The sequence below is a fragment of the Oncorhynchus kisutch genome, linkage group LG18 (genome assembly GCF_002021735.2).
Source record: "Oncorhynchus kisutch isolate 150728-3 linkage group LG18, Okis_V2, whole genome shotgun sequence".
Lineage (NCBI taxonomy): Eukaryota > Metazoa > Chordata > Actinopteri > Salmoniformes > Salmonidae > Oncorhynchus > Oncorhynchus kisutch.
In genome coordinates, this window is record NC_034191.2 from 57,936,972 (window position 1) to 57,958,919 (window position 21,948).

Genomic DNA, 21,948 nt, shown 5'->3' on the forward strand with positions numbered 1-21,948 from the left:
TTTTATACGTTTTTTCATCAAGGTAGGCCAAACGCTTGCCACATCCCTTGCATTCAATGCTATGGGCGGCAACAATGTCATACTCTTTTGGACCAGACTGCATCAGATAGATGGCCTACAAATACAGAGACAGAGGGGCGCTGTTTCGCTTGCTCGGATCCTTAATCCTGTGAGACACTTCAGCCTCTTGCGAATTGAAGGGAAATGATGAAACACAGAGAAAGTTAAATTATTTCGTTTTTTTCTATTTTTCTTGGTAATTTTTGGGGGGGGAAGCCTAGCATCCCTTGGCATCCAGGAATACACGCCAATGTGTTTTACAAGCTCCAGATGAGTGCAATCTATCACTAAACACACGAGCACCTGCACAGAGTCAATTGACCAAACCAGGGAAACGTTTTTCGGTGAGATTGTATTGCATCAGGTCAGACTACTCCGCGCTACTTTCTCAAGAAAACGTGCGCACACACAATGAAGCAAGCATCTAACTGATATACAAAGCAAAGCACAGAAAAGTGGTATCGTGCAATAATAGACAGATGGAAAAAGTCCAGACGCAAACTAGCAGTGAACCACTGCAGCGCTGTATCCCTGATGCGTGCCGCGGAACAGGCATAGAGTATTAACTTTATGTTCGCAGGCTGGGGCTCTGTGCTAGGAAACATGAGAAGGGTGACATATTCAGCTTCTGGGGCTGAGAATCGGAGGCCACTGAATAAAGCAGAGAGGCGACTGCGGTTCGTGTGGTTTTAGCTCAGGAACTTAGAACGGGAACATGTGAGCAGGGAATGGACAACTGGAAGCAGGATTACAAACTACACCGAGAAGCAGGCGGGCTGCCGTACAGGTAACTGAGAATGAGATATCGTTTGATGTGGTTTCTTACGTGTGACTACAATGGCAAAACTACTGCCTTAACTTTAAAGCGCATAATGCCTCAGATGGGATATATCTGGCAACATTGTTCCACGCTGATGGCACAGTATATCCCTTGACTGGAGTTATGATCATGTTATGACATATTTTGCGGTATGACAGTAGGCTATTGTAACTGTAGCTAAATCATAAACATTACCGATTTGAACCAAATAGAAGAAGAACAATAACCCAACTATAGCCGAAATATTTTGTCTGTCAGAAAGTGCGCTCAATTGCACATCTGACATTTCTATCGAAGCTCTAGAAATTTCATGGCAACACGCAGTGGTGTGGAATGCATTATATATTTTTTTAATCTGGGGAATAAGGGTGTTGGAATCACATTATGCACGAATGAGCCCGTGCGACTGTGAACCCATTTATCGTATTGGACCGTATTTTGTCTCGATGTATTGAGATGCTCTGTATGGTGAGGTTGTGTTGTCATTGTTGTCAATCTACAGTGGTAGCCTAGTGAGTAAAATATGAAAATATCACTCACAGGAATGCCTATTGGATGCATGGTACCGCACCGCGCTGCAGACTGTTTTTTATTGAGATTGCATGAACTTCATAGTGATCTTGGAGTATAGTCAAGAGCACTTGGTAGAAATCACCCTTCTGCCTTTGTGGTTTCAATCAGGCTTTCGCTTGGTGCGTAAATTGATCCACCATATAATGAATTAGGATAAAATACAATGAATGCACCTTTGATTTTGGCGCATCGTCATAATTACAAAATCATAAACCCGACTTTAGCAAATGATGTACATCTGAATCGGGTAACCCCAGCTGCATGACTTTCTCATCTCCGTTTTCCACTTGTTTTACAGGAGACTCACCGGGACACGGGTGCAGCAGCAGCTTCAATAAGAAGTCAAGTGCAACACTTTCGAGAAGACAGACAGACTTTTACGCAGCAGATCATACGGAGGAATACCGAACCAAAGATGAATACTATTGTGTTTAACAAATTGAGTAACCAGGTCCTCTTCGATGAGAAGGCGAAGGAGGCCGAGAGGAGCAGTAGAAATTATTTAGAGGTAATAGATGGACAGCATCCGGACCTTCATCCAGACCTGCTATCAAGCAATCATCAAGTTATCAAAGACAACAACGGCATCAGACACAGGAGGTAGGCTATGTCACTCATTCAAACCTAAACAACAACAAAAATCAGACAACAAAACTTGCAACAGTGTTTCGATTTTTCCATTATTGCAATTTGATTTGCATTGTATAGTCCTATCTGGGTAATGGGCCCACTGAAGACGGAGTGATACAGACTGTGTAAAAGGTTTAAAAGTCGATGCTGCAAATTTAAATTGTGCATATGAGTTTCTTAGATTATAGTGACCCCAAATAACCAAGTGTGCATAGTGCGTAAGTATGCGTTTATAATGCAAGTCGTAGGCTTTTTGAAAGCAATGTCATCTAATAATATTTTGGATATGTTCTAAACAATAATCTCAATTATAAATTCAGACAAAAGGTTGTCTAAAAACAATCTAAGCAAATATGACTATCATTGCACCGAATGCAGCCGAAATATTAACCAAATTAGGAGGTTTTACATGCATATTTCATTTTTCCATCAGTGCAATATGATCTTATTGTTTTAGGGAAATTGCATGATATGTATATCTGCTATTGCAACCTGGTTTGCATTTTAGTGTTGATATTCACATAAAATCTACAGATGAATCAATCAACTCAAATTGTATTGGTCACATACACATGTTTAGCATATGTTATCGCGGGTGTAGCGAAATGCTTGCGCATCTAGCTCCGACAGTGCACTAATATCTAACAAGTAATATCTAACAATTTCACAACATATACTCAATACACACACGTCTAAGTAAGGAATGGAATTAAGAATATCTAGGCCGTCCGTGTTCAGTAGCATGTTTAAAACACATCCTATTCTGTTACTAATAGCCTATATAAATGTGCACTTGGTTCAACTCTGTGGTCTGGTAGTCAATATTGGCATTTTTTTAAAGACAGCGAGTAAAATGAATCATGTCAGAACTCCTGATTGTCCCCTGTACTGTTACAATCGATTCAACGCGCATTTTATTTACAGTAGTCTGATATATGCGTGGATGGGCACCAGCATCGAATGGAACGGTAGGTAGCCTAGTGTTTAGAGCGCTGGGCCAGTAACCGAAAGGTTGGGAGATCGAATCCCCGAACTGAGAAGTAAAAAATCTGACGATCTGAACAAGGATTTTTAACCCACTGTTTATAGGCCGTCATTGTAAATAAGGATTTGTTCTTAACTGACTTGCCTAGTTAAATAAAGGTTACATTTTTTTTAAATACAAAAAACTCGATGCTGTGTGAAACACGAATCCATTTAAGCAAACATCCTACACACCGACGGTCTCCATCTGCGCTGGAGTTATTGAACCTCTGTGTGTAAGGAGAGACCGAGGGATAACACAATGACAGTGAGGTGCCGCTTCCGGGGGAATATCTTTACTAATTAAGAATATTAAAATAAATACGAGGTGTGTGTCGCCAAAATTCAGCACAGGGGAGTAAATGTTCTTTAGGTTGTTCATACAGATCTAGATTACAAGGAAAATATTTGTAGAACATGAACCTTACTTTAGGCAGACTTGAGGTTAGGAGAAAATATGTTACATCTGCAGGGAAGCTTCGGAGAAATAAGACAAAGCAGGAATATCGCAGCGCCATAGTGACATCTACAGGTTTAAAAGTCATAGGCAGCACATTAGAAGTATCAGGAACAAATTTATCTCATTTGGAATTCCTTTAATGATCAATGAGAATTTGCTGTTACCAAAATACATATTGCTCAATGTGCTTGGCTGAAACACGCCATTGCGTGTTGGTGAGTAGACTTGACAGCACTACTGCACCACACGACCATAAAAGTTAGCCCTACTTGAGGCACATCTCCCGTGGGTGTAAAATTGAATGTTATTATTTGTTTCATTGCGACGTTTTCGTGCTTTGAGTAGAAAACAAGCAACCAATAAAACGCTTCTCTGCCCCAGCTTAATTATAGCACATTTTGGTGACAAAATTACATAGGCCTACTTTCCAACGGTCATTTTACGTGTCATGACTCAGGATAGCCATTCTTCTTCAAGTAAGGTTAGAAAATGAACGGAACATCCACTTTAGTCACACTTAGAAAATCCACTTTAGTTAGATACTATTACATTTGGTCATGTGTAAATAAACAACTATATTCTCTGTCCATTTTCTGGGACAAAGTCAAATAGCATTTTGGCTAGAGGGTTATCCTAGGAACCAAAAATGGAGAAACCAGAGGAACCTTTTATGTTTCATATATTCATTATGATTAATAATAGTAATAATATTAATGACAAAAATGCTATTAACAATAATAATAAAAACAACATTGAGTGGCAAACTTGTAAAGTCACACTTGACACGTTTTTAAAAATGAATTTATTAACTTTACATCAGAAGTCAAAATAAATATGCAGTCAATAAATAAATAACGACCTTTAGCACATTGTCAACCATTGATGGATGCTGATATTGCTCATATACATGTCTATCTTGTTGTCACAGGGTGCGTCGCTTCTTAACAACCTGTAGGCATCGTTAAAGTGCAGGTGGTTTAGCTAAGCTCAATGTTATTCATTTGTGTTGACCAATAGCGTCCGTGTCCCATTGCCTTCCAGTAAAACCACAACATTATATTCTATAGAACTATTATCCCTCAAGTAGTCCACGTATGCACAATGAATGAAATCCTTAATTAGACCTAAATGTAATCATATTACCGAATTAGTCTTGAATAATAAGAAGTGTAAAAGTTGTGCGTCACTGATCAAGTCTTGGTCAACAGCTTTGCACAAAGGGAAAGAGAAAAAAAGCATTTCCACATGTTACCAACAGTTTTCATTAAAGCAATGTTTTAATAGTTTCTCTAAATTCACTATTGTTTCATTATGTCAATTTCTTATAGGCCTACAGTCTGCAACCTTGACAACTACGTTATGAAAACAAAATCTGAAAAGTATGTACTACTATTCCCCATAAATTCCACATCAAGAATGTATTTTGTTCTCAGTAGGTTTGTTTTAGAATTACATTTTTGTATGTGCATGGGCCTCAATTCAAATTTTCGGCCTATTTTCTCTAGAGCAATGAGTGACACACTTGTTGCTCTCTCTCTCTCTCTCTCTATTTCTTTCTCTCGCTCTCTCTCGGTTGTGCAGGGGCCGTCAGAACGGTGGGAAGGTGCGACACAAGCGCCAGGCTCTACAGGACATGGCTAGGCCTCTGAAGCAGTGGCTCTACAAACACAGGGACAACCCATACCCCACTAAGACAGAGAAAATCCTGCTAGCCCTCAGCTCTCAAATGACCTTGGTCCAGGTATTTATTTTCTCTTATTTTTAAATATTTCAGGAAAGTTCTATTTAGAACAACCGTTTAACCACGATGACATTTATAATCTGATTGTTGTTGAGTTGATATTGCATTGAAATTAAAATACTTATATAGATAAATAATTATAATAGTGAAAAGGCCTCATTACAATGTAGCCTAAATCATTCTAGTGTACCTACGTTTTAATTTGTCACAGAATTAATTCTGTATAACTTCGCCATCTCTATTTAACCTTATGGTTTTCATTATGGACAACATTGACCTTGGCATCATCTCCTCAAGTTATAGCCTACTTGTCTTTGAAAATAGGCAGCTTGTACTTAGGTGGCCTTTTAGTTTTATGAGTCATAGTGCATGGTGTTCCTCTAGATTACTGGGTTTTCATCATAAAGTGACAAACCCCAGAGAGAGAGAGCCAGAGAGAGCCAGGGAGAGCCAGAGAGAGCCAGAGAGAGCCAGAGAGAGCCAGGGAGAGCCAGGGAGAGCCAGAGAGAGCCAGAGAGAGCCAGAGAGAGCCAGAGAGAGCCAGAGAGAGCCAGACAGACAGACAGACACAGACAAATAGAGAGCAGCAACAGTAGGCTACAACTGTCAGATGTTGAGCTGAGCTCCTCCCTACAGTATGTTCTGTCTGACGTGGGACTATGCTGCTATATCATCTGGACACAACACAATGTCATTCATTTGAGAGAGAGAGAGAGAGAAAGATGGGGAGAGAGAGGTCTGTCTCTGCGTCGGTTGCCTAATCTGTTTTTAATTTAGGTCCTAATGAAGCCGTTTGTTTTGGGAGTGTGAGCACATCACAGAAGAATGCTTTACATGGAACACACACACACACACACACACACACACACACACACACACACACACACACACACACACACACACACACACACACACACACACACACACACACACACACACACACACACACACACACACACACACACACACACACACACACACACACACACACACACACACAGGCCCACCTCACTACACACCCCATACGGGCGGGGTGAAAAGTCAGGCTATGTTCACTCTGTCTGTGACCAGTCTGTATGCCACAGGGCAGGAACAAGGAACAAGGTGATGAACCATGTGGTGGCATAACACTGTGTTTGATGTCTGTGGTGGGAACCCCGGCATTCTGACTGTGTGTGCGTCCAAAAATGCCCCCTTATCCCTACATACTGCATTACTTCTGACCAGAGCCTAATGGGCCCTGGTCAAAAGTAGTGCACTATATCGGGAAATAGGGTGCCATTTGGGATGCGAGCCACCCACCCATCCTCCCCCAGTCTCAGTCTTAGTGACAGACATCTTTTCTTGCAGGCTCATTAGCCTCAGACCTCTATGCTCTCTTAGTGCTCTCTCAGTCTCTCTCAGCCCTCTCCAAGCCACATGTGGATGCTTCAGCTTAGGCCCCTGGTGTGACGTGCCCTCGGCCAGAGACAAAGGCGCGTGGGACTTGATTCGTTAACGAGAAACATGATACTGGAACACAGGAAAGATCAGAAAAGAAGTAGTCTAGCGTACTGCCGGTCCAACTCTTTCATAAGTCGCTTGAAGTGTATTGAGCATGAAAAGTTATTCCAGTATAACTTGTAATGGTCTCTGGTTCTTGTGGAATGAAGAAGGCAGGGTTGAGTATCATTTTATTGCATTAAAAAAAAGTATTATTAGAAGGAGTTTGGTGGAATCCAGAATAAGCACGTAGGACTGGGTATGTTGGGTTGGAAATAACTTGATGAATCTTTCCATTTGCTGGGCCTGTCTAGCGTTTAGGGTTGTTGAATGGTTGTGAATGGCATTTTGAAAGCCATTGATATGGACTAGAGGACTATAGAGGACTAGACTAGATGAATGTTGCAGTGTTTTCTTGCTGATTTTTCTCGATCCATTTCCCCTGCGTGTCTGGGATGTCTCAGAGACTTCTGCTTCTGCGTTATTATGGGTATCGGGGTCCGCCGTGTTGCAACCCGACTCTGTCTCTCCGCCTCTCTCGTACCCAGGGTAAGGCCGGCCGGAGGGAGGGAGGCACAGCAGACATTTTCCTAAAGGATAGTCTTTGTTTTGTCATGGATGTGGAGGTGTTTTGTATCCAAACAATAATAGCGAGTTCTATTTTTCTTCCCTTTTCTCTCTGTTCTTCTCTCTGTTCTTCTCTCTGTTCTTCTCTCTCTGACTCTCCTCCTTGTACTTTGCTCTCTCTCTTTGTTTCTCTGTCTGTCTCGGTTCCTCTCTTTCCCCTCCCTCCCTCCCTCCCTCCCTCCCTCCCTCCCTCCCTCCCTCCCTCCCTCCCTCCCTCCCTCCCTCCCTCCCTCCCTCCCTCCCTCCCTCCCTCCCTCCCTCCCTCCCTCCCTCCCTCCCTCAGGTGTCTAACTGGTTTGCCAACGCAAGGCGGCGGTTGAAGAACACAGTGAGACAGCCAGATCTGAGCTGGGCACTGCGCATCAAACTCTACAACAAATACGTCCAGGGCAACGCAGAGAGACTGAGTGTCAGCAGCGATGACACCTGCTCAGAAGGTAGGCTAACGCTCTCCTCGCCGCCAACCTGTCGTATTACAACATCGTATGTCTATCTCATGAAGACATCACCCTCAATGTCAGTGCCCACTTATCACATATCTCATATCGTGTCTCTACCTCGGGAAACGAGGTCAGCCCAACACAACCATTTCCGTCCTCCTTACTACTGCCTCGTATCTGACAGCTCCAGCGCCGAAGTAGGATCCCGTTATGCAGGGACATGCACTGGCGTTTATAAATGGCCTGTCTGTGGCTGTTTCTCAAATTGCACCCTATTCCCTATGCAGTGCACTACTTTTGACCAGGGCCCATCTCATTTGGGACACACGCCGTGTGTCCTGGTAGAAAGATGCTGACGCTCAGAAGCGGTGACACACTGTCATTAAGACACCCTACGGGACTAGCAGGGCTGAAGACTAGCTTCTCTTCAGATCCCAGCCTGCAATTGGTAATGAGAGGCTCTGTCATACGTGTATTTATTGCTCTCTCTCTCTCTCTCTCTCTCTCTCTCTCTCTGTCTCTCTCTCTCTCTCTCTCTCTCTCTCTCTCTCTCTCTCTCTCTCTCTCTCTCTCTCTCTCTCTCTCTCTCTCTCTCTCTCTCTCTCTCTCTCTCTCTCTCTCTCTCGCTCACAGCTCTTTTCTGTGACACAGAAAAACACCCATGCACTGTAATGTGGTGTCACTCAGTCCTTTAAGCCCTAATTAGGTTTGTTCAGGAGGAGAGACACAGTGTGGGCAGGGTGGAATGTCTTTATTTTGCAGTCTTCAGTTTGCATGGCGTTGTAATAAATTGTTTATATAGGGCTTTGGTCAAAAGTAGTGCACTATATAGCCATTTGGGATGCACGTACTGTTGCTCCGGGTGTTAGTGATGTGACTAAGGAGACGATAACCCCAGTGACCCTGTAACCACTCAGTCAGTCTCACTGTCAGGATCTCGCTGTGAGACACGTCACCTCAGTGTCAGCGGGGTTGCCATGGCAACGTCTCAACAGGAAGGGGTCAGGCTGAGGGAGGTTAAAGGTCACCTGTAGCTCAGGTTTATGTCTGACATGAAAGAGATGTCTCAGGCTTAAAACCTGAGGATTTCAACATCATTTTCAGATGTACGATGTACACCTCGAATATACACCTGAAACATCTACCTCGGGAAGCAGGGGAAGGAAAGCAAATATGTTCATGTGGTTCTGATATAAGTTATAATTATAATTTAGCCCAGATTGAATCCTAACTCAGACCTGCCCGAATCATTTTCAGTGGCCCTCCCTTGATTTCCCCCCTCCCGAGAGGGGATCTGTTTTTCAGCACCGTGTTATATTTTCTGTATTTTTTTCATCAGGTGGGGGCCAATATTTTAATTCAATCTCGGCTGCAAAGAGCTCCCTGGAAATTATTTATTTCTGCAAAGGATAACAGCAATGTGCTTTTGATAGAGAGGAAATGGGCTACCATCCGTCATGGTTTGGTAATGCCTTGGTCTTAAGCTGACGGCTGAGGTCTTCACTGTAGCTGGTTGAAGCCCTGCCAACTGGAGGGCGTACAGACAGAGGAACTAAATGTGTTTTTCATTTATTTCGCTCTTCGTTGTCTGGATTCTCCCTGGTGGCGCCCCCTGGTGTTGCAGACGGGGACAACACTCAGCGGATGCAGACGAGCGGCGGCGAGTTCAGCAAGCCCATGTACCAGAGCGTCATCAAGAAAGAGGGTGCCACCATGATGGGGACGGGGCTCCGAGCCGCTGACGCCGCCTCATTGGCCGAGGACTACGTGACTCCGCCTCCTAAGTACAAGAGCAGCTTGCTTCACCGGTACCTTAACGACTCACTGAGACACGTGATGGTGGCCAACGGCGTCATGGACGCCAGGAAGAGGAACCACTCGGGATCCTTCAGCTCCAACGAGTATGACGACGATCTCCTCTCCCCGTCGTCCTCAGAAACCGAGGCAAACTTTGTTTATCGAGCTGGTAAGAATCCGACATTCCTTCTCACATTCTTTCCCTAATATTTAGCTTCTGCCTCTCTCTTTTTCTCCTTCTCTCTCCTCATCTGCACATTTTTGATTTAATTCTCCTGCCCTCAGGCCCATTTGGCCCGTTCATTGTGAGGAAGACGTTCTTAGGCGCTGTGACGGTGTTCCATTGCTGTTCCACTCCCTGTTGTCTTGTTTCACCAGCCTGGTTCTGGTTTTCCCCTTATAGAAAAAACAATATGATTTCATGTGAAATTTTTTTGCACGTGTGAAACTGTGTTTTTGGAACACTTCACGTGATGATATTTCATATCACCTTTCTCGTGGGTTACATTTTTCACTCGTGAATATTTTTCACTTGAGATTTCCCAGGTGATGCCCTGAAAACAAAAAGGAGTCATTCGTATGCACACACAAACAGTGCTTTTAACATACAGATGTCCCCGGAACATCGCACAGTCAGTGGTTTTAACATACACATTTGACATACATGATTACATTGTGAATGTTTATTTATACAGTAGGTATTATTCAACATGTCCTCACCTGGGTTTTGAACTCACAACCTTTTGGTTCACGGCACTCTGATCTTCCTGCTACGCCACCATGTCTGATTTCACCTGTATTCCAATACTTTAGAAAAGTAAAGTAAATCTCAACTTTGTTAAAAATACACTCAAGGAAAACGATTATATTTATCAGGGTGATTCAGGAGTAACATTAAAACATGTTAATATGCCTCACCAACAGACTATACAGAAAACCTACAAATTGTTGAAATAAGTCAATTAAATCAATAATGAGAGAATAGTCAGAACAACTGTTAACTAAAACAGCAGTGCAAATGGTATTCTTTCGCTAAGTGCAGAGATGTATTACAGACTTTGCGATGCTGCAGAAAGATCAGTGTTCCCCAAATCCAGAGGGTGTGAGTTCAAATCCCAGGTGGGGTCATATTGAAAAGCTAATACTAAGTGATAATGTCATATGCAATCATATTGTCATTGATTAAGAAAACCCATAAACTATTTGTGCTATTTTTTACATGTGAAATAGCTGTTTTCACATGTTGTGCTAAAACGTTCACATGTGGAAATCGAACTCTCCCATGTGGAATTGTATCTTCACAAGTGAACAACGTTTGCATCCCCATGTTGTCACATTTACTTCACATGAGCTCATGTTTTCACGCGTGCCCAAATGTGTAGTTTCACGGTATCACATGTTGAAATTTTGCATCCCCACGTCACATGTATTTTTTCATGTGTAGTTTCATGTTATCACGTTGCGTTCACATATGATCCCATGCAATCACAAGTGATCACATGTTCTCCCTTTATTCTCACACTCTTCTTTCATTTCAGACGTGTGAAAGTTAATAAGGTACTTGTGGCTACTGAAATGCACCTCCTAGGTAGCTATGGCATATGATTTCCCTTTTATTCAAAGCTTTCTCTCTGTTCACCATGCACCTGCAAAAAGATAGCTCTGATGTGGGAGTGCCTTTTAGTATGTTGGGTATGAGGTAACAGAATATTCACTTTTAAAAGTGATATTTTCACAGGACGGTAACTTTAAGTCCATGTTGCAAGTTGCTCCCTATTCCCTACTTAGTTTGGGACCTTACCTACGTCTAATATACCGCTCTCTATGTGTTCCGTTCACACCAACAGAGATAGCCTGGCCTCGCCCTCTCTTAGGTTTGCCTCCTAATGTCAAGTACACTGTGGAATTCCCCCGAACTCCCCTTCTCCTCTAACTGGGTTTTAGGGTTTAACACTAGAGACACAACAAGACCATGTGTAACATGCTCACACTGACTACTGTTTGGCATGAGTGAGAGAGAACTGGGAAGACGTGTGTGTGTGTGTGTGTGTGCGTGTGTCAGCGTGCCAGCGCGCGCGTGTGTGTGCCAGCGTGTGTGTGATCGTGAGCAGGGGCTCAGTGCAAATAAAACAAAAACCCAAGCTAAAGTAATACAAACCAGTGGCGAGGTAGATAAACGAACAAGTGTGCGTGGGAGTTTTCTTCTTGGCATATGCATTTTTCACAGTGCAGTCCCTTAACCCCTGGTTTTGGTGCCTGTGGGTTGGCCTTGGATATCAGAACGGCTGTTTGTGCTGCATGTTATGAAGGGTTCATGGTGTCATGGCGTTTCAGCCACAGCTTGCAGGTGCTGTTACCAATCAGACCTAATCTCACTGCATGGAGTTCTGACAGTTCTTCTTCAGTTCTAGAACAACTGGGCCTTTGTTCCAAAGAAGACTTCATAACTGATAATAATGTTTTCACTATTCTGTGTATACAGTTCAGTATTAAAAAGTGCCTGTAGGGAATTCGGATTGAGGTGGAGGAGTGGGGGGGGGGGGGCTAAACGTGTTTTGCATTATCTCTGTGCGAAGGAACGGAGAGGAATTTGAAGTGATGTATAAGCCGGATAGGGGAGGCTGTCCAATGAAACAGTCCACCGATCGCGACTGTTACAATCTTCTGTCCCGATCAGATCCTTACAACTCCCTGACCCGAAACATCTCTGTCTTTCACTAAGTCACCTGCTGAGCACGTCAGTCACCAGCCAGACACAGACCGAGATAGGCCGAGAGAGAGATAGGGACAGACAGACCGACAGACAGAGTGGCTTAGCTTAGGCTTCATCACAGACACCCCAACCCACCCCTCCCTCCCACCCAACGATTTAATAAGAAATAGTAAGAAGGAATCATTTACCTGGCCCGCATAATGTTTTAATAGAAAGTAACTATTTTATCTCCATGGTAAATATAATGTCTTGGCTCTGACGTCTTCCTCTTGGGTTTCTGGGCTGGCCAGCCAGGCATTATTGTGAACGGTTTCTCTTCTGTTACATGCGAGAAGAGAAGGGAACTTGAATCCTAACACATGGAAAGTTCCCGGAGGCGTGGTCTCAGGGGAATTTTCACGCGAACACCTGCTAGCCCCTCTTCATTAGTGAGTGAAAGAGAGAGTGAAATCGAAATAGCTGTTATTGTTTGGATTCAAAACAACTCCACAAGTTAAGCTCCAGTTTGCATCATTTCCTCTGGAGATTTTCTCCCCTGTCTGAATATTCCAGATTTTTTTTGTAGTGAAAGAATCCCTCAGCTTTTTGACAATTACAGAGTGTCTGAAATATCAGGCCTGAGCTGAGCTTCCCGGGCCGTAGGTGTGTTTGTGCGTCAAACCTAGGCTGTAGGAGAAGGAGAGAATTAACTCTCTTGAGTTCTTGGCACTGGCACATTCCTTATAAGCCCCTACCTCAGCCTCACTTCTGATTCGCATAAGCCAAAGTGCCGTGCCCACCGATTGGGATCCCGTTGGATAAATGTCCATTAATGGGACAATTGGTGGATGTCTGGCATCAGCCCTGGGATTTATCTATGACTTCAGAGAGCATTCGAACGTGGCAGGAGATGGTGAGTGTAGATTTACTCTGTCTGCATTCCAAATGACACCCTATTCCCTACACCCTGGCCTATTCCCTATGGGCTCTGTTCAAAAGTAGTGCACTCCATAGATAATAGGGTGCCATTTGGGACGCACATTGACTTTGTCCCGTACTTAGTGGAAAAACCAAGCCTTTTTATATTTTTTTGCTTGATGATAAAAAATAAAAGATCTCTGTAAAAACCCTGTTGGTAATATTATTGAAAACAAGAAGCAGTAGAATTCCAATGCACATGCCAAGGGTTTCATGCCAAATTACCCTTTAATGGCATATTAAATGGCATGAATCTAGCTGAATGTTTTTCTTATTGCTCACTGCCAGATTTTGCCCTGTCCGATATGATATAGATCATTATACGGCAAATCATTCTCAACGTTTCTGTGAAAGGGGAGAGAGAGAGGTCTGGGGTAGAGATTTTTCAGAGGTTTGACAGTGGTACATTTTCTCAGGTTCAGTTCTGCTTGGGTCTAATGTACTGTACAACTAAGCACATATGATATATCACCAACATTTGACTTAATTTGTGCTTACTTAGTTTTTTTTACTAGTTGGTCTCATTAAGATAATGGTGGTCTTTTTTGTTGTTGTTTACTAAACACTTGGTTTGTTCAGCCAAGTTTCCTAAAAATGAGCTTTTATAGGTTCTGTTTTAGATTAGATAAGTGGATCGATCAAGAAGAATAAAATGATAAATTATTGTCTATTTCCCTAATTGTGTCATTTCAATTTCAAACTCTCTGTGTTTGGATTTTAATACCATGACAGCATTTGACTATTAAATAGTGATAAATATGTTTTATGTGTTTGCGATATTTCAGAGGGCCAAAACGTCTCAGTAATTTCGAGAAGAACACACTTTTTCCATTCGCCCATTTTCTCAGACAGATAGGTTGCTCAAGACGTTTCCAGGACACACACGGCGTTAAGATTGAAGCTCACCTGTATTTTATAGCATTAAAGTGACTTGTTACAAATGCTAGCAGGCAACATTTAACGATTACAAAATATGTTAAATGAAAACAGTAGTGTTTGACAGGACCCCGGGGACTCATAGAGGGTTGTTGAATTAGGTCACAGCAATGCAAGACAGTTATTCAATCCAGGAGAATTGTACGGTAGTCTATGTGTGTATGCTGTTTAAAAATCTGTTTAAAACGCACTTATGAATCCCATCTCCCTAAATGGAAAGGGTTAGTAGTTTAGTAGCTTAGCTACCAGCCCGACTCGGGAGGTGCTTTAGAATGATGACAGAGAGAGAGTCCACCATCTGTAATGTTTACTGTTTCACACCGTTTAGGTTATATCAGGAAAGAAAAAGAAAAGGTCATCATTATCAGTGGAGCTGGTCAGCTTTTCATCTAGTCTATTGAGCTATAGTACTGTATATGCAGTTTGAATCCTCCATTCCTCTCAGCTCGTTTATAAAATAAGCAAGGTACTGTAATGCTTTATACAACAGCAGTACAATTCCGTTGAACGGGTGGAAATTCGGAAACATTAGATTTTTAGAAAAGAGAAACGCCACGGAATGTTGCATTCGTGGAGTGATGGGACAATATGTCATTTAGATGAAGCTAGCGTTAGGCGGCCACAGCGAGCTGAGAATACAATACTTTACTGGGTCTGCAGGGTGACAATAAGCCTCTGTGTGACATTGATGGATGTGGATTCCACTTGCAGTAGATGAGACTCGTCTTAGGAATCCAGCTAGCGCAGGCAGGGACGGGAGGACTGGCCACAGATCCTTCTTTCCACCCTTTCGTAATAATAAAGGAGGGATGAGGAGGGAGGAGGACAGAGGCTGTTCCAAAAGAACAACCCAGCAGCCAAGACTCACTAAGGTCGTGTGTGTGTGTGTGTGTGTGTGTGTGTGTGTGTGTGTGTGTGTGTGTGTGTGTGTGTGTGTGTGTGTGTGTGTGTGTGTGTGTGTGTGCGGGCGAGCAAAATATCTTAACTTTTAGAATAAGTAGAAAAGGGGGGATCCCATCCCTCCATCCCTGGCACTGACCTTTCTCTCTTTATCTCTGTCCATCAGTCAGTGGTTTTCAGTTGAAAGGCTGGAATGAGTGAGTAAGTGCTGATGTGTCCGGTAGAATACAGCCTTTTCCACACAAAGACTAAACCATCTCTTCTAGAACATTCATAATGCGATGTTTAAGAAGTGAAGTAAATCAGGTCCTCTCCAAAAAGCAGGGCCTGCTGTAGTGTAGAGAAGAGAATCTACTGTAATGTAGGTGTTTGCATCATTGTATCTCTGTGGGCGTGGTGGGTAGTGCTGATGGTGACAGACAGAAGTGGAATCCTGGCTAGATGCTGATCTTTATCTTGGCTTGATGTTGTGGGTGTAAGAAGGGGTGTGTGTGTGGATAAGTACATGGAAAGAAATGGAGGGCTGGGTTCGGTTGGGTTGGTTTTATATTTATGAGATAAATGTTAGCCGCCACCAACTAGACAGAAACTGGATGTGATGCTAACAGAACAGAAGAGAACAGAACGAGCCTGGTTCATTCAGACTGGAACAATCGGTTGCATCGAGAAGTAAAGTGTGAACGGACAACCATCACCCAGGCTCTGTTTATAGTGAAACTCATAACATAGACGTCAGGAGTGGAGATTAATGTGAGAGGCATTTCTCAACATGATCGTTTTTAAGTCATCAGCGTCAAGGTTTGAGAAGCACCCAAATACACGCAGGCAGCAGAACCCAACAATCAGCAGATCACAAAATACAGCTGGGTTAACTGACTCACTCACTCCGAGTCCACACAAAACACAAATTGGTTCTATTTATAAAAAAAAATTAAACAACCTCATGTCTAAAACAATTGTCCACAATAGTGTTCTCATGGGACGGCTGCGGAATCTTTTTAATGACAGAGTAGAAGGTGTGACCAGGAGTGGTCTGAACGGTCAAGGCTCTCTCATGGACATACCACACACACACACACACACACACACACACACACAAACAGTGTGTGTGAGGGCCTTGAGTTTCAACCCACTGTGAGGAAATTGCAACGTAATGATGCTGAGAGTGCACAGCAAACATATCATTTGTGTTCTAACTCCAGAATGGACTATTTTAGTCCAAGAAAACACTTAAAAATCCCAAGCAAATTGTGTTTACACAAGAGTTTGGTGTACATTCTTATTTATTTTTTTTCTGTGTTTTTTTGTGTACTGCAAACAACTTCTATTTGTCTTAAAGGACCAGGATTATTGAGAAAGACTTGGAGCGGAAATAACTCCAGCTCTGTGGTTCAGAGCATCGTGTTGTTTTGCATGTACCTGTCCAACCCAACAGTGGATAATGATAAGGCATCTGTTGAATAGTTTCACCATGAGGCCCGTTCTGAGACTCACCTCAACCACTCGCTCAACGTCATCGGGGGATATCGTTACCATATTCATGCGACCCCAGCGACCCATACTCCTCTTGTAGTTGTTCGGTCAGTGTTTTGAAGTATGCACGTACTGATCCACAGTTATCAGACATGGCTCTGATAGAGCTCGTGTACAAATCTAACCTCAATCTCTAACAGCAGGAAGAGTGGAGCTCGCTGACGTGATGACCGTTTCCATGCCAACCATCTGCGGCAGGCAGACATGTATGAATCTCTGTCACGCTCATCCCTGCCCAGGTTCTGATCTTCCAAGGTTCTGATGATGATGGTTGACGTTTCTCTTTTAGTTCACATTGCCTGGCAGCACACACACACACCACACAAAAGGAGCACTTTAGTTAACAATGTATTTACTCTCTGATTGAAAGGCGCTTCTCTCGAACCCTCTCATTTGGCTGGCGATGTGACTCTGATTAGCTAGTGTTTAAGCCACTGGTAAACACTCAGACTCTCTGAGACACAGCCATGTTTAAACACACCAATCACTTAGTATTCATTCATCTCCAAAGACAAAGTGTGATTCCCATTTTGGGTATGTTTTTATCCCCCCATCACTGAATGATGCATCGTGCCGTGGTCCGTGTCATCTGCTTCGCAGACGTCGTGGAAAAAGGACAGACCAAGCTATACGAAAAAGGACAGACCAAGTTATACGAAAAAGGACAGACCAAGCTATACGAAAAAGGACAGACCAAGCTATACGAAAAAGGACAGACCAAGCTATACGAAAAAGGACAGACCAAGCTATACGAAAAAGGACAGACCAAGTTATACGAAAAAGGACAGACCAAGTTATACGAAAAAGGACAGACCAAGTTATACGAAAAAGGACAGACCAAGCTATACGAAAAAGGACAGACCAAGCTATACGAAAAAGGACAGACCAAGCTATACGAAAAAGGACAGACCAATCCGTTTTAAAAGAGTTCTACAGGGAGCATATTTCTGATATTATAGTTGATGTATCTAGCTGGATCTGGGATTGTTAATGTCTATTACATCTAAACTCAGATAGCCTGGATGTTATTACTACTACTATGTTATTAATAGGTACCTGTTATTGCATGCACCTACCTACAGCAAGATCTGTGGTTCTTACCAGAAAGAGGACAATAATGTAACATTTACAAACTAGCAAGTATTGTTTACAGTGACTTCTGACCTGAATCCAGGCCTGTGCTCCAAATGGAACCATATTCCCTATATAGTGCACTACTTTTGACCAAAGTCCTATGGGCTCTGGTCAAAAGTAGTTCATAACATAGAAAATAGGGTGCCATTTGGGACCATTCCTCCCAGTACAATGGCTCCTCTGTGGCCATAAAGTGACGACTTACCAGAGGATTATTCAACTCAGCGACATGCTGCAGCCGTGATAGATTTATGGGCTGAAAATCTGAAACCTAGAGTGCATCCCACGCAGCAGCTTATTCCCTATATAGTGCACTACACATTAAAAAACAAATGGTTCTCAATTGTGCCAAACAATGTTTATTTGGCTTGTAACCATAATGTAACCCTTTTTGGTGCTATATGGAACCTTTTTTTGAAGGTTCTATAAAAAATCATCCTCATAAGGTTCTAAATGAACCTGTATGCTATAAAGAACCATTAATTGTATTTAGCACCAAACAATGGTTCCTCTATGTTTACCACCCTTTTTGGTGCTATATTGAACTGTTTTTTATGGTTCTTTGTTGAACCAAACAGTTTTTGAAATTCTGATCCCAACAGATTAGATCGACTGCAATGACACACTCACTCACTGTTACACAAAAAGAGCTGTGAGAAAACCACGCCCCAAAATATTATAATCAGCCGCCGCCTCCACATTAGAATGATCACTACAAGAGGAAGGAACCATTTTCTGAACTGCAAAGAGCCATTAAAGGGCTTCGGGTCAGTGTGGTTCCACATAGAACCATCACCCTTCCCAAAGAACCCTTGTGGAACCCTAGTGTGTACTTTACTGTGGACTTTTGATCAGGGCCCACAGGGCTCTGGCCAAAGGTAGTGCACTATGTAGGGAATAGGGTGCTATTTGGGATGGATCCCTTGAAAGGTGAAACGGACTGGTCTGGTTTGAATGCTAATACTCTGTAATATCGCCTGCTAGTTTGGATTAATGTACTGTACCTCACTGGAGTATAAAAGTTTATGCAAAATATAAAACAATAGGATGCCATATTTTTTTAATACCTCTTTTGACCTTAGTCACTGGTTTTGTGACCTTCTTTAATCATTTACCATTTTTTAAAGATGTAATTGTATCTTGTATAAATACAATACAAAACATCCACATACATACAAAGGACAACATTGTAGAAACATCTACTACATCACACTTACCCAGACCCACAAGCAGTCACCCCCATCTCCAGCGCCAGCATGCCTTTCTGCCACATGGCCTGAAACTGCACCATTTTCTTTCTCTCCGTAGCCGACGCACTTTCAATATTTTCCATTGTGTTAATGAAACTCGATTTCCAAGTTTTTAGTGTACGATTTTTCAAGATGAGTGATAAGAGAATCGTCCAGCCCATCGGGTATCCCATTACACCCCCACATGCCATATCTTGAAATATGCAGACAGACGGATTAAAAGTAAGTTTACATTGTAATACTTCTGACTGCCAACTGTCTAGCTCCGTCCACAACTTCCGGACTTCATAGCATTCCCAGAAAGCATGGATTATTGAGTCATTGTTAATTCTACACTTAAGACATGATTCTTCCGTTGAACTTCCTTTTTACGATGTTAAAGTTATGAACTTAAAGCCAAGGCATTGTAAGCTAAGTAGGCAGTGACGGCTAATTTTCCATAATCTTTCTCTATGTCGGAGTGTAACTGTCTCAGTGTGCCCCTGGGCCCTGGCAGGCCAGCCCAGTGCCAGTAAGGGCCCATGAATCCCCAGCCTCGGAGTGGATCGTTGCCCCAGAGAGAGGCAGGGAGAGAAGGAAGGAGGGAGGACCAGAGGAGTGCCAAGACATCCCTAACTTCATTCACAGACTCCCCTTGACATTATATAAAAAAGAAGAGACCATTTGAAACCACCAGGAAAAGAATAGGGAAAGGCCAAGCCCTCCACCGTGTCACTAGTGACAGTCTATACAGTATGTCTGTCTGTGTTTGTCTGTCTTACTCCCTTTCCTTCCTTGTTTGTTGTTTGAGAAGAAAGGTAGGGTCCATATAGTCGTTTTTTAATGTATGGGTAGAGGAAGATGTATTTTTCCAGCTCGGCTGCAACAATCATGACTGGACAAAGTATTTGGTAAATTGTTATCTGTGCAAGAACTCCTATTGTCTGCACATTCACCTTATTGTAAATGAACCGAGAGTTAGGTTGTCCCATAATGTTTCCTATCCAGTAAGTTGTGCTGAAAGATTGGTTGTGGTCTGAACCGTTTCTTCTCTCTTCGAGATGGGAACAGTCAGAGTTACTCATCTCTATGCATGCTTCCCAAATAGCACCCTTTTCCATATGTAGTGCACTCCTTTTGCTTTGGTCGAAAGTAGTGCACTATGTAGAGAATAGGGTGCCATTTGGGACAGAAGCTAATAATGTAACTCCTGAGTCATAGCTCACTGATTGGCCTTCTCCAGTCACCAGGGTCACATAATTGGGTGATCATTGGGCTGTCCAGCTCTCTATTGGTCAGTTGACCTCTTGGCATCAGTGGGGTGTCTGTGATTGTGTCCGTCCCATCTGAGATGTGTTTCTCGCTTCTCTTTCGTCTGGCTGTCGGGAGCCGAAGGGGGAATAGGCTGAGCTCATTGACTGCGTGTGCGTGAGCGTGTGTTTTTTTTGTCTCCTAATCTAGCGCAGCCTTTGGTTTGTGCACCAGGGGCCAGTGTGGTGTGTTTATTGTTGTGTGTTGCTAACAACAGCAGCAGCTGTTTGTGATAAAACATACCCATCCTCTCTAAGCAGGTGTACTCTATTCCCTCTCTCATTTGTCAGTTCGTTGTTGCTTGTTTTTGCTTGTTTTGTTTCATGTTTTTTCACTGTGTTCAACCTCCTCTATTGCCCACCATGATGTTAAGTGAGCAAGTGTTTTTGGACTTGAAACCATCACTTCAGTATAACAGAAAGGTAGCAGCAAAGTAGACTGCATGACTTTCGGTTCCTTAGCAAAGCAGGAGAAAAAAGTCCCAAAAGAAAATACAAATAAATAAAGGTTCCACTATGATTTATTGACAATTTATAGTTTCTTTGGCACCGTTTTTGTTTTAAAAAATCAGAGTTTTAGATGTTTTAGGCAAAGGCGGTTGGAAGTGTGCCTGCTCTGGATGTACTCTGCTCTATTGTACTCTGGCCGGGTCGGGGTCTCAGGGGGGATTCTGGGTAGACGACGCGTGCGACCACACCCTCCGCTCTGCTCCGAGGCTGCAGGAGGCCTCACACAAACATGTTTTTTTTTTATGGGACATTGGGGGGATTGAACAGCATCTGGACACTGGCTGCCCTGCTCTGAAACATACTGAACTGGAACCCACAGCCGCTTCACAGCCTTGCTGCTCAGAAAGAGCTCTGCAGGCCAGACCCGGTACTGCATCTGCTTGATTTGAGTGTGCCTGTTGCAATGGAAACAACACAAAAGACAGATTAAAGAAACTATAAGACAAAGATATCTTTTTATTTTATTTATCACTATGACACCCTAGTATTGTTTTTGTTGTCTTTTTGTTGTCTGTTGTATGGCTTGTCGTCATTGGCAACCTATCAATAGGCCTTCCCTGACTCTCTGACACGATAGCAAATATTGAGCTGATATTTCAATTCAGTAACATAACAACCTCCAACACATGAATACAATGTAATTGGGATGTAATTGCATAGCTGTTATTATACAAAATGAATAAACGGAGCATATTTGAATCGGTCTCAATCCTGTCTCTAGCACTGGTATTAATCCGAGAGAATAGATTGAGATACATGGAATATGCTGGAGTCGACAGCACTAGCTAGCTACGTACATTAGCTTAAGCAATTGACACCTGAGCAATAGAGCAAACCAAGTGCCTGCTCGCCCACTATCAAAATAGGGGAAGCAAGCTTATGTTATTGTGCCTCCACTGTTTCTAACCAGGAAATTATCGAAATCCATTGGGAAATTTTCACTAAGTAGTAATGTAGAGTAGACCACTGCAAATTCTTGTCATGTATTACACCAGTCTATCAAAGTAAGAGAATGAGGCCTAATATTTGTCAGATAGAGTCAGATAAAGTCAATCTGGTCAGAAGTCAGAGAG

The 21,948-nt window shown here is 42.8% G+C and overlaps 1 protein-coding gene across 2 annotated transcripts in view; it reads left to right on the forward strand.

The window, feature by feature from the left end:
* Positions 1 to 300: 300 nt before the first annotated feature.
* Positions 301 to 21,948, forward strand: part of mkxa (mohawk homeobox a) — a 31,226-nt gene continuing 9,578 nt past the window's right edge. Inside the window, exons 1-6 of one of the 2 annotated variants that reach the window (XM_020507372.2) lie at positions 304 to 847; positions 1,752 to 2,053; positions 4,895 to 4,945; positions 5,148 to 5,307; positions 7,700 to 7,853; positions 9,481 to 9,822. In XM_020507372.2, the coding sequence (XP_020362961.1) occupies positions 1,869 to 2,053; positions 4,895 to 4,945; positions 5,148 to 5,307; positions 7,700 to 7,853; positions 9,481 to 9,822 (892 nt within the window). In that variant the 5' untranslated portion in view covers positions 304 to 847; positions 1,752 to 1,868. Of the gene's footprint in view, positions 848 to 1,751; positions 2,054 to 4,894; positions 4,946 to 5,147; positions 5,308 to 7,699; positions 7,854 to 9,480; positions 9,823 to 21,948 lie in introns of both variants that reach the window. The other variant, XM_031796928.1, reaches the window with a different exon arrangement.